The sequence below is a fragment of the Daucus carota genome, chromosome 5, assembly GCF_001625215.2.
Source record: "Daucus carota subsp. sativus chromosome 5, DH1 v3.0, whole genome shotgun sequence".
Taxonomy (NCBI): domain Eukaryota; kingdom Viridiplantae; phylum Streptophyta; class Magnoliopsida; order Apiales; family Apiaceae; genus Daucus; species Daucus carota.
Window position 1 is genome coordinate 40,813,378 of NC_030385.2, and position 11,276 is coordinate 40,824,653.

Genomic DNA, 11,276 nt, shown 5'->3' on the forward strand with positions numbered 1-11,276 from the left:
GTTAAAATATTAAGTCTAGGAAAATAATTTTTTTAACTGGAATCTGCATTTCCTTATTTATTGATCACAAAGAAAAACTGGGATATCTAATATTAGTTATTGATAATTCAGGAGTTTCAATTTGCTTTTTCCATTTTTTATTAAGAAATTCGGTTGGTTTTCAGAGAAAGAACTGAACCGAATTAACTTATTTCGGTTTGATAATTTCGGTTCGATCCGGTCCAGAAAAAAAATATCAATCTCGGTGTTTGAATCTTTTGGTTCGGTGCGGTTGACCGAACCGACCGAATGCTAAGCCCTAATACATGATCTACATTTATTATATTTTTTCCGAACAGTGTTAAACGGGATATATATTTGTTGATACATTAATATTAACTAAATTCAGTTATATTTAAATATCAACAATGACATTTTATTTCATTTTAAAAAGAGCATGACATATACCCGTATATTTTATTTGATTATTGAAAATGAGATATCAAACATTTTCTTGAATTCTTAATTTTCTATTATTTTCCCGTATTTTGCAAATTATTTCCAAATTCACAACCGATACGAAATTCAGATCCATCTAGGGCTGTCAGTGGATCGGAAATCCGGTCCGACCCGGTCCGATCCAGGGGCTAACGGAGCGGATATGGATCATCTAAAATAAAATCTGATCCGGAAAAAATCCGATCCGAAAAATATCCGATCCGATATGTATAGGATATGGATTTAATATGATCTGATCCGAAAAAAAATCCGATCCGACTTATATATATATATATATATATATATATATATATATATATATATATATATATATATATATATATATACTCTATTAATATATTATATACATAAATAAATAAAATTAGAGAACATTTGAACTTGGATAGTTGATATTATTAAGCATGAGTTTTGAGTTGCATTAGTACAGCTTATAAATTTAAAGTTTCACCTATTTTATTTTATTAGAGATTTGTAATATTTATAAATTAACGTTGTGTTTCTAAATTCTAAACTTCCAGAATTTATTAAAGATTTTCAATATTTAAACAAATATATTTTTGTATTTTAAACCACTACATTTTGATTTTATAAATTATTATTATGAGTGGTTTTAACAAATTTTTATAGGTGAAGACTTTTTTGTTTGAATATAAACGGAGCGGAGCTCCGATCCGAAAATCCGTGATCCTACGGATTAGGATATGGATCGTGTTCTAAAAAATGCTGTTGAAATCCGATCTGATAAAATTATATGGATCAGGATATGGATCATGCCTGATCCAATCCAGATCCGATCCATTGACACCCATATATCCATCCCAATTGGCAATGGAGTCAATTGATCACCGGTCTGGCGGTCTCTCTTGCCAACTGAACCGGCTGCGAAACAAAAATTTCCGTTAAAAGCAGCGAATCACCAGTTCACCACTACCCCATCCATTATCCCGCCAAAAAATAAAACAAACTCTCCCCCGCTAAAATACGCCACTCTCCCTTACCCTGCGCACAGCCTCACTTCATCTTCTCCACTCCTCTCTCTCACTCTCTTACAATGTTTCTCTCTCTAGAAACACACAAGAAACAGATGCTGACCGTCGCATCTCTCTCTCTCCTCCTCCTTCTCTTCACTTCCTCCACCGCCTGCACCACCATAGGCGTCTCCTACACCTCCGCCGGCGCCGCTGCCTCCTCTCCGGAACACATCGCCGCAGTCCTCCGGTCCCACCGCATCTCCGCCGTGCGTCTCCAAGCTCCAGAACCTTCTGTCATCCGCGCTTTCACGTACTCCAACATCTCACTACTTCTCGAGGTTCCGAATCATCTCGTCTCATCCTTTGCTTCCAATGTCTCCGCCGCGAATCTCTGGCTCTACACGCACGTCGTTCCGTTCTATCCGCGCGTCAAAATCTCCGCGATCTCCGTTGGTTCTAATACGGTGAGTACTTCTCAGGCTGATCTCTCGGATGTACTGATCCCGGCGATGCAGAACTTGAAGCGATCGCTTAACTCGCTCGGAATATCAGATATTTCTGTTTCGACGACGTTTTCATTTATTGATATTATGAACAATGCGTTTCCGCCTTCTTCTGCTGAATTTCAAGAGCCGATTAATCGGATGTTAATCAGGCCGTTACTCCAGTTCCTCGAAGAAAACAACTCGTCTTTCTTCGTAAATCTCTATCCGTACAAAGTTTATAGACTCAATTCCGAAATTCCAGTTGGATTTGCTCTGTTTCGAGATCATCCGTACAATTTTCGAGATGATATTACTACTGGAGTTCGTTATCGTAATTTGTTTGATATGATGGTTGATGCTGTAATTGCAGCGATGACGGTGTCAGGTCACGAGAATATTCCGTTAGTTGTGACTGAAACAGGCTGGCCGAGTTATAACAGTGGTAATGAGCCTGAGGCCAGTCATCATTACTCGGAGATGTATTTTCAGGGACTGATTACTCATTTGAAGTCTGGACTTGGTACTCCATTGCGAAAGGAAGGAGTTGCGGAAGCTTATTTGTACGAATTGTTTGACAACGATGATAATAATGATACTATGCAAGTGACTGCGAGTGGGAGTGGGATGCAAAATTGGGGAATCATGTACCCTAACTTGACTATGAAGTACAACATCCCGTTTTCTTCGGATTCTAAGAGGTTTCATGGACAGGGAATTGCAGGAATGGCTGCTCTTCTCTTGGTGATTTCTGCTCTCTTGTAAAATTGCCAATATCTTGTTGTTGTTGGTGTGTTTGGTGTCTATAGACTGATTACTTGGCTAGATTCTGATAAGTCTTGAATGTGAATATCTTGAACTGTGAAATCGTAGAAACATAAAGGGATGGCTTGAAAATGTGCATTACTTGATGTGGATAGGTACAGTAATTGAAGCAATGGAAAGAAACTGTCAAGTTGTTCTTCAAGTTTGATGTAGATCATACATGTTTGATGTTAAGAAATTTCGAGTTTTAGGTCATATTTGCTGGTTTTTGGTTTGTGTGATATCATATCATATGCTGAGTGAAAGAGTCATTATTGCATTCAGATTGTATAAAATCTTTCTTTCCTGCAAATTGTATATGTGCAAGAATGTAGTTGAGTAGCTAGTCTCTTGATAAGGCAGTAGTACTCTGTTGATATCCTGAATCAGTTTCCGTAATTGAATAGCTAGTCTCTTGGGAAGTTGGTAGTACTCTGTTAATAGCTTCAATCAGTTTTGTTCGTTCTAATATCTGTTTAATTGTTTTTTAGCTAATCAAGTAGAGGCGTCTTTTTTATGAAGTCAAGTTTTAGACTTTGGTTTGTTTGAGATTCTGGGAAGCTTCTGGCTGTTACATTCTTATATGTCAGGGCTTATGTGCTACAAGTAAGCTGGCTAGCTCTAAGTTTACTTGTAAGCTAACAGTTTGTGCCTCAGAGTGAGACTTGTCCATCAGTTACGCCTTTCCTTCAAATTGTTGTCCCTTTTGAGTTATGTAAATTCAAGTGATTGCTCAAGTTCCGAACCCCAAGCTTGTATGTTTGCTGGCATGATAATCTTTCCATCCAGCTGCATAAAATGTTTGGTTCACAGTTTGGCCGAAAGCAAGAGATAGCTTTAAGTAACAACACAGACCTTGATGGTATTATTTTGTTTAAGGCCTCCTCTTTACAAGTTTTTAGTCCTTGCATCTTTAGATGCCAGCTTTTTGCATACTCTAGAATGGTAGAATCTCCAGATTATTCCTTGCTTAAATTTAAATGTATAGACTATAGTGCATTAAAAATGAAATAGTGAGGTCTTAAACCTATTTTGCTTGGCCTGAGAATTTACCATCCTTGCGGAGAAGAGATGCTGGTATATTGTTTTTCCCTATTACTGCTCGCGTTTTGTACCTGCTAACTCTTTTTCCCATTGAAGACAATTAGCAATGCATAGACAATCAGGAATTTAGGACTTAGTCTGTTGAGCCATCCCCTCATCTCGCAATCCTTGCTTAACTGAAGGTAGGTTTAGATAGAAATTAGAATCATAGAGAATTAGAGATGCTCAGATGCATGTAATGGTTATAGTCGACACATATATGCAGGAGTCACCCTGCGAGCCTAAGTTCAACTTGAGCTTTCTGCTGGAAGCATCGTGTAACTCTGCACGGAACAAGGGATTACTCTGCATGTAAAATAGTCTAATACGCTCTATTGAAGGATTATTTGAACTCTGAGTTGATTTAATTATTTCATTATTTTTAATGGGAAAATTAATTCTAAAGTTCTTGAACTATAGGCATTTTTTTTCTAGGTCCCTGAACTATAAATGTCAATTCATAAGTAATTCAACTCTTGATTTTTTCCTATCTGAGTCCTTCTGTTAGATCTGGTTTGACGCCGTTAGTTTTTCCGGCAAACTTGGTCGGAAAAGCTCAAATCCGGTGAGCTCGAATTTTCCGACGAGGCTAATATGAACATTAAAAATCACGAAAATTATATGAACATGCTCATAATCACACGATCTATCAATCTACATCATTATAATTCGAATAAAAGCTATTAAAATAAAAACTAATATTCAACTCAAAATTCGGAAATTACCAAACTAAATTTTGATGGTATAGATGGATAGGGGATTGAAAAACGAGCAATTTGATTACTCAAGTTTCAAATTTGGATATCGGAATCACCTTCAAAGTTATTTTTGATACTCATGAACTTGAGAAGAACTAACGGCGTCAAACCAGATCTAACAGAAGGACCCAGATAAGAAAAAATCAAGAGTTGAATTACTTATGAATTGACGGACCTAGAAAAAAAGTGTCTACAGTTCAGAGACTTTAAAATTAATTTTCCCATTTTTAATAGATGCTGAAGGATTATTTGAACTCTGACTTGATTTAATCATCTCTGTATTTCATTACTTTTAATCCTCATCTATTCGTGAACTTAAATATAATTACATAATTTTTGTCCACCACTTAAGACGAAACTACATTTTCCCAGTAAGCGTCAACAAAAACCAATTTGATTTCAAAGGTAATTTAACACCCATTTTAAAGTCGAAAAAAGCTTTGAGCAAATACTATTTCAATCTTAGATAAATAATCTATTAAATATATCGACTTATATTCTTTTTGTTTATGTTGTTTTATTTTCAGGATTCTTGAAAGAAGGCCGGTTTTCTTTTCGGACATTAAAGTTTTATTGTCTAAATTTCCCCGGTCATCTTGCATGTCCGACGGTTAGATAATAAGCTTTCTTGAATGAAAGAATTATTACGGTGAATTGCCGATTCTCGTTGAGATTTATTCTCATTTTCAAAAAAAAAAAAAAAAAAAAAAAAATCTTAGATAAATAACCAAACTGCCCTTCAAAAAATAATAACATATTTTACAAGCTAAAGACAATACAATAGCAATTCCACGCTATTGACTCACCTACATCTGCCACCTCACAGAAACATCAGAAATACTCTGAACCGTAAAACAATTAAAATATTGTAAATAAGAGATGCTAATAAAATCTATCCAAGGACAACTTATAATTTGTAGATTAAATATAATCAAACAAAAAAATTGTACACCAAACAAAAAACATTGTACACCACTTCAGTAAGGAGGGAACAAAAGGATGGTCAGGTATTAAGTAGTAAAGAGTAAATAACAGAAAATTGCCCAACTAGTGGACCAATTCTGACTAGAGCATTCTGGTCTGGGTTTAGGTGTATAGACTAGTTCCTTCGCCATCCATGGTTATCCCTACGAAAACCTCAAAAATCTTTAACTGTAATCAGAATGATATGGATAGGATAATATGACCCAAGACACAGCTGATCCCAGTCATTAAGATATCGAACAACTGCAGAAGAATTGTGGATGATTAGCTGCAATGCAACAGAAGTTGTAGCACCAAATCTGATACAGATAAATAATGGAGCAAACAAACCTACCAATAACCTGCTTAGTCGTCCAGATAATAGTAAGACCCGGCATTTTTCTGCTCCCTGTCCTTGGCGGAGTTCAATTTGTTGATTCTGGGCCGGAAATTGGTTGGGTCCCGTCTAAAGGTGATGTCCAATTGCTATATAGCAAAAACAAAACAGATTATTATATGATTACACAGTAACTAGTCAATTAGTATATGGAACTCCCTTTTTAATTTAACGAGGGTCAAACTCATTCGAGAATGGCTATTTAGACTTACAGATAAGAAAAGATTCATTCCAGTCAAAAGCGATTGGGGTGAATTTGCAACACAGTCAATTGATGGCTGTCCTTCATACACTATGACTCTGTCGGCCAAGTATGTTGCCATTATAAAGTCGTGTTCAACCACAAATGCTGTCTTTTTGGCATGAAGAATAAACCTCTTAATGACTTTGGATGCAACAATACGCTGCTCGGAGTCAAGATATGCACTAGGTTCATCGATCAGATAGATATCCGCAGGCTGCAAGAGTTAACAAACTAAGATAAGAAAAAAAAATCTGAGGAAAACATTGCTTACCGATAAAACTCACGCACAAATATATTTTGCGAGTGGGTGGGGGTTTGCACTTCACAAAAATGTGAATATCTTTATAGAACATGTCTTAAACAAAATTCATCTACATATCTTCTTGTAAGAGAGATCTGTATCGTCTAGATTATGGAACTGTAACGTTGCTAGGGTTGCTCACAATATCTAACAGGGTGATTTTATTCAGAAGAAAAAACACAACACATTGTTGCACGCCTAGGCAGCAATTTGGATAAACACAAGTAATTAAGAATTTTGGAAAATCTGGCTGAGCACCTAAGTGGGTCTTGAGCACTGCTTATTCAAAGTAACCAAAGACACTTGATATCAAGAGATAAAATATAATTACCTTCCCAAGGCACAGACATAATGCAACCCTTTGCAACTCCCCTCCGGAAAGATTCACAACTTCTTGATCCATCAGCTGCTCAATCAAAAGTGGCTTCATTACATCTGACACAAACTGAGGATGCATATATGACTCACGAATTTTCGAGTGTAACAGATGTCGGACTGAGTGTTGGAATTTTGGACTAATTTTTTGGGGCTTGTAAGATACATTGAACTCGGGTATCTCAATATCAGAGCCTTCCACTGTGTCAGGCTTCAATAAACCAGCCTGCCAAGGTGATCAGGAGTAAATAGATCTGATATACGCCATATGCCAACTGTTGACACATCAGAAAAAAACACATACCAACATCCTAATAAAGGTTGTCTTTCCCGTTCCATTCTCTCCCAGCATCACAATAATCTGAGAATCAGTAAATTCACCCTCTGTCACTTTGAGCTTGAAACCACCCTGGGTTTTGCTCATGGTTGGATATTTATATCGTGCATATGTTTCTATTTCCTCAGCACTTTCCTGTGGTGTCTCAGAAACCTGAACAGATAGAGAGCACATATTTGATGATTTTTACAAGCTACCAGTAGCAGACTAGCAGTCATCAACAAATATATTTGTATTTTACCTTAAAAGTAAGGGATTCCTCTCTAAATCGTAGATTTTCTGTAGGTACAAAACCAGCCAAGAATATGTTGATTCCTTCTCTGACAGAAAATGGAAGAGTAACAACACCATATGCACCAGGCTTTCCATATAGGCAGCAAATGAAATCCGACAAATAATCCAGAACACTAAGGTCATGCTCCACGACAATCACATAACTGATATTCGAAATATCAAGGCTTAGTGATCCAACTTCTTAGGCAAAAAATAAAATACTAGGAATTATAACAAAGAAAATCATAACCTATTAGGCCTGAGTAAAGATCGAATGACTTGAGCAGCCTTGAGCCTTTGTTTCACATCAAGGTAACTTGAGGGTTCATCAAACATGTATATTTCAGCATTTTGTATAGCAACTACAGCTATTGCAAACCTCTGAAGCTCCCCACCAGATAAATCTCCCACATTACGGTCTATGACCTGATTTAGTTCCAAGTCAATACAGAGTTCTTCTTTCATGTCCCTCTCGTCCTTTTGCTCCAGCACTTGCCCAACATTTCCTTGAACTGCTTTTGGAATATGGTCAACATATTGTGGCTTGATGATTGCCTAGTATAATTGAAAATTTCTACATATTAGATGAGTAAGAATCAAGTGCCACATATGAAGTTATAAAAAGCATTTGAAATTGGGGTCAATGCACAATATATTTTAGGACTTCTTAAAGTATGGTAAATATGAAATAGAACGCGGGGGGGGGGGGGGGGGGGGGGGGGGCTAAAAGTTGCAGAGACAATTGAATCCTGTCTAACATTTACTGGAAGACTGATAATGGCTTCAGAGAAGTGCTTAAAACAAACAAAATGAAAAATTTAACACTGCAGTTCATTAGTAAATACCGAAGACACGAAAAGTAAAAAAAGAAAAAGTAACAATATCAAGTCCTGAAGATTGCAAAAAAAACATTAAATATCTTTAGTCTTCACATAAGCATAGCAATTTAATAGATAAAGCCCTATGTTTATGTTGACCACCAACTCAGATACAGCCTCAAGAATATCCATATTCGAAATTACTAGTAATTTGCTTTATTGCCAATACATAATCAATAACATACCTGAAGTTTTTACATTATTAGCTACCAACATATTGAATGCCTGATAAACCAAAAGAAATCAAATATATGGGCACCAACTAGGAAGCAATTGCATCAAGTAGAAACGTGTTTCCGTCAAACTATAAAAAAACCATATATAGATCACAAACTGTGAATACAATCAATAACACCCACCTTTAGGTTATCTTCCAGAATACGAGTGAAATAATTTTGCAACTCAGACCCCCTAAAGTACGTCAAAATTTCCTGCCAGTCAGGAGGGTTCTGAAAAAAAACAGTAAGCATTAGAAAGGCATTTGATATCCAAGTAATTAAGTAGAGGACCAGAATTTTATACTTTAAAAAAGCAATTGAACAGGATTGAAGAAATTTTACATTAAAACGACCAAGATTGGGTTTCAATTTCCCCGCTAAAACTTTAAGAGCAGTAGACTTTCCAATGCCATTTGTCCCAACCAAACCAAGAACTTGCCCCGGTCTTGGAACTGGCAACCTGTACACAACATAAAATATATTATGAACTGCTAAGGCCTCGTAAAATGACTCCAACACTTCTCACTTTTTAGAAATGCAATTCATATTTACCTATGGAGCTTGAAAGTGTTGGGACCATAACGGTGAGTTGTGTCTTTGTCCAAATCTTTAGGAAGATTAATAATCTGAATTGCCTCAAAAGGACATTTCTGCATCAAACAAGATAAAGGGTATAAGCTGATCACATCCTACAGACTGAACCAAAGAATACTCATTAAAAGAGACTAAAACAACCTTAACACATATTCCGCATCCAATGCATAACTCCTCAGAGATGAAAGCAATTTTAGCTGCGGACGTTACTTCAATACAAAGTTTACCTGAAAACAAAAGGTAGACAATGTGAGAGGAGCATATTGACAGACAACCATATATGAAAAGAGTGTGTATTAAAAGAAAATTTGATCACCAATAAATAGCTTATAGACTACCAAAATTGACTAGACAAAATACAGGTCTTTCAAACCATGCTCATACTGGCAAGATGAAAGAAATAAAACAAATGAGAAATGATAACTAGAAGTAGTATGTTGAAAAAGGATAATTTGGAAATAACAAGACATAAAGAAGTGAAACATGGAGTAAGAAGGGAAATATTATGTAAGTGATACAAAAAGTGATACAGTGCCGGATCTTTAAAAATAGAGAGACCCTTGTCGAACCTCATCTTTTTGTCATTCAGCTCGATGGAAACAAACAGAGTTACCCTCCTGTGTATATTTATATAATAATATTTTGAAGGAATTTAGCTGCTGTTCTATGCAGGTTACTAGAAACACGTGGACTGATTGTTCATTATTACCACCAGAAAACTGTAAGTAAAGTGGTGGATCTAGGCAACATATTGGCACCTAGTGCCCATCCCAGCTTCTACTCAGAGGCCTCAATTTTTAATCTTTGTATGAGCTCTACACTTGTATACACTACATATGATATACTATATATTACACTTCAAAAAAATATATTCCATATATAGTTAAAAGCTCACTACACGACGAGAGAACTCGAGTCGAGTGCTAAAGTGTATCTTTGTCGAGTTGTGCATAAACAGTATCTCGCCCTTTCAGACCGCTACCAACCGCCATCAACATCTCAAGATCATCCCATAAGATAATAATTACTTCCATACACACACTAGTATACTTAAAATACCTAACCTTTTCGATATATTTTCACAGAAAGAGTATATAATCACTGCATCAATAAAAATTATAGAAATCAACTAGAAATATGTGTCGTATATATAACCATGTATTCGATAAATTATGGCATGAAATCAAAATCCTCAACCGACTTCAATCGAAAATAAATCAACAAAGCATAAACCAGCAAAACTATCAATCAACTCCACTCGAAACTGAGAATATACAATTAAAACATCAAAAATTCACAAAAATAGAAAAAAAAAAATACCGGTCTTGACAACAGGACAGCTCTTCTTGCACTCCTGCCTGCACTTCTTCGGCTTGCACCGATCCGAACTCACGATAGCGATACGAGTCAATCGATCTGACATCCTGATATACAAATCGAAAAACGAGATTGATTAAATCGCAATAGATTATAATGAAATTGAGTAAGCATGTGTGATAAAGCAGTTACTTGAGAGGGGTTTGATTAGAAGGGCTTGCTGTGCAGAAAAGCAGATGGGGCTTAAGCTTCTAACCAAACAAGTCCTTTAGGGTTTCAGCACTTGATAAACACTTCGTGTTCTTTTTTTTTGCTTTTTTTTTTTGCGTGCGTTGCACACACGAATTTGTTTTTTTTATTTGTTTTTGTTTTTGCTTTTCTTTCCAAGTATATATATATTATTCATACTTTAGATAAATACTAGTTGAGAAACCGCGTTGCAGCGGCCTTTAAAAATTATATTAATGATTCAATATTAATATTTGTAGAATAATATAATTTTATGATTGCCTATAAAATATATATTAATATTTCAAAATTAATATTTGTAGGATAAAATAAATTTTATATTATTAAAATTTTGATGTAATACCAATGCTAATATATAAAATTGCGAAATTGGATAATAATTCATGGTGAAAAAATGAAAATAAATTTATACACGTAATTAACAATTTAAAGCACGGCGAATCTTAATTTTATTTGTGTTTTTTTTAAAGTAATCATATTCTTACATTGTCACATTCCTCCAATTTTTTTGGATTGATTGTGCATAAAAACATG

At 35.6% G+C, this 11,276-nt stretch overlaps 2 protein-coding genes across 2 annotated transcripts; one reads left to right on the plus strand and one right to left on the minus strand.

The window, feature by feature from the left end:
- The first annotated feature begins 1,425 nt into the window (after nucleotides 1–1,425).
- Nucleotides 1,426–3,098, plus strand: LOC108222593 (glucan endo-1,3-beta-glucosidase). The gene has a single exon (XM_017396490.2). It carries the CDS (start codon nucleotides 1,550–1,552, stop codon nucleotides 2,714–2,716), a length of 1,167 nt encoding a protein of 388 aa, XP_017251979.1. The 5' UTR covers nucleotides 1,426–1,549; the 3' UTR covers nucleotides 2,717–3,098.
- A 2,391-nt stretch (nucleotides 3,099–5,489) lies between these two features.
- Nucleotides 5,490–10,854, minus strand: LOC108223330 (ABC transporter E family member 2). Its single transcript, XM_017397523.2, has 13 exons — nucleotides 10,686–10,854; nucleotides 10,497–10,600; nucleotides 9,318–9,403; nucleotides 9,135–9,232; nucleotides 8,925–9,042; nucleotides 8,724–8,813; nucleotides 7,737–8,041; nucleotides 7,455–7,650; nucleotides 7,181–7,366; nucleotides 6,833–7,102; nucleotides 6,169–6,414; nucleotides 5,915–6,045; nucleotides 5,490–5,823 (listed from the first exon to the last, which is right to left on the minus strand). Exons 2-12 carry the CDS (start codon nucleotides 10,597–10,599, stop codon nucleotides 5,926–5,928), a joined length of 1,818 nt encoding a protein of 605 aa, XP_017253012.1. The 5' UTR covers nucleotide 10,600; nucleotides 10,686–10,854; the 3' UTR covers nucleotides 5,490–5,823; nucleotides 5,915–5,925.
- Between the last annotated feature and the right edge of the window lie 422 nt (nucleotides 10,855–11,276).

Excerpts from the sequence above, each read along its gene's own strand:
- LOC108222593 (XM_017396490.2), top strand. The coding sequence starts at position 1,550 with ATGTTTCTCTCTCTAGAAACACACAAGAAACAGATGCTGACCGTCGCA.
- LOC108223330 (XM_017397523.2), bottom strand. The coding sequence starts at position 10,599 with ATGTCAGATCGATTGACTCGTATCGCTATCGTGAGTTCGGATCGGTGC. Across the intron at positions 9,404-10,496 it reads CTGTCCTGTTGTCAAGACCG|GTAAACTTTGTATTGAAGTA; the intron begins GTATTTTTTTTT and ends TTTTGTTTTCAG. Across the intron at positions 8,042-8,723 it reads TTCTGGAAGATAACCTAAAG|GCAATCATCAAGCCACAATA; the intron begins GTGGGTGTTATT and ends CAATTATACTAG.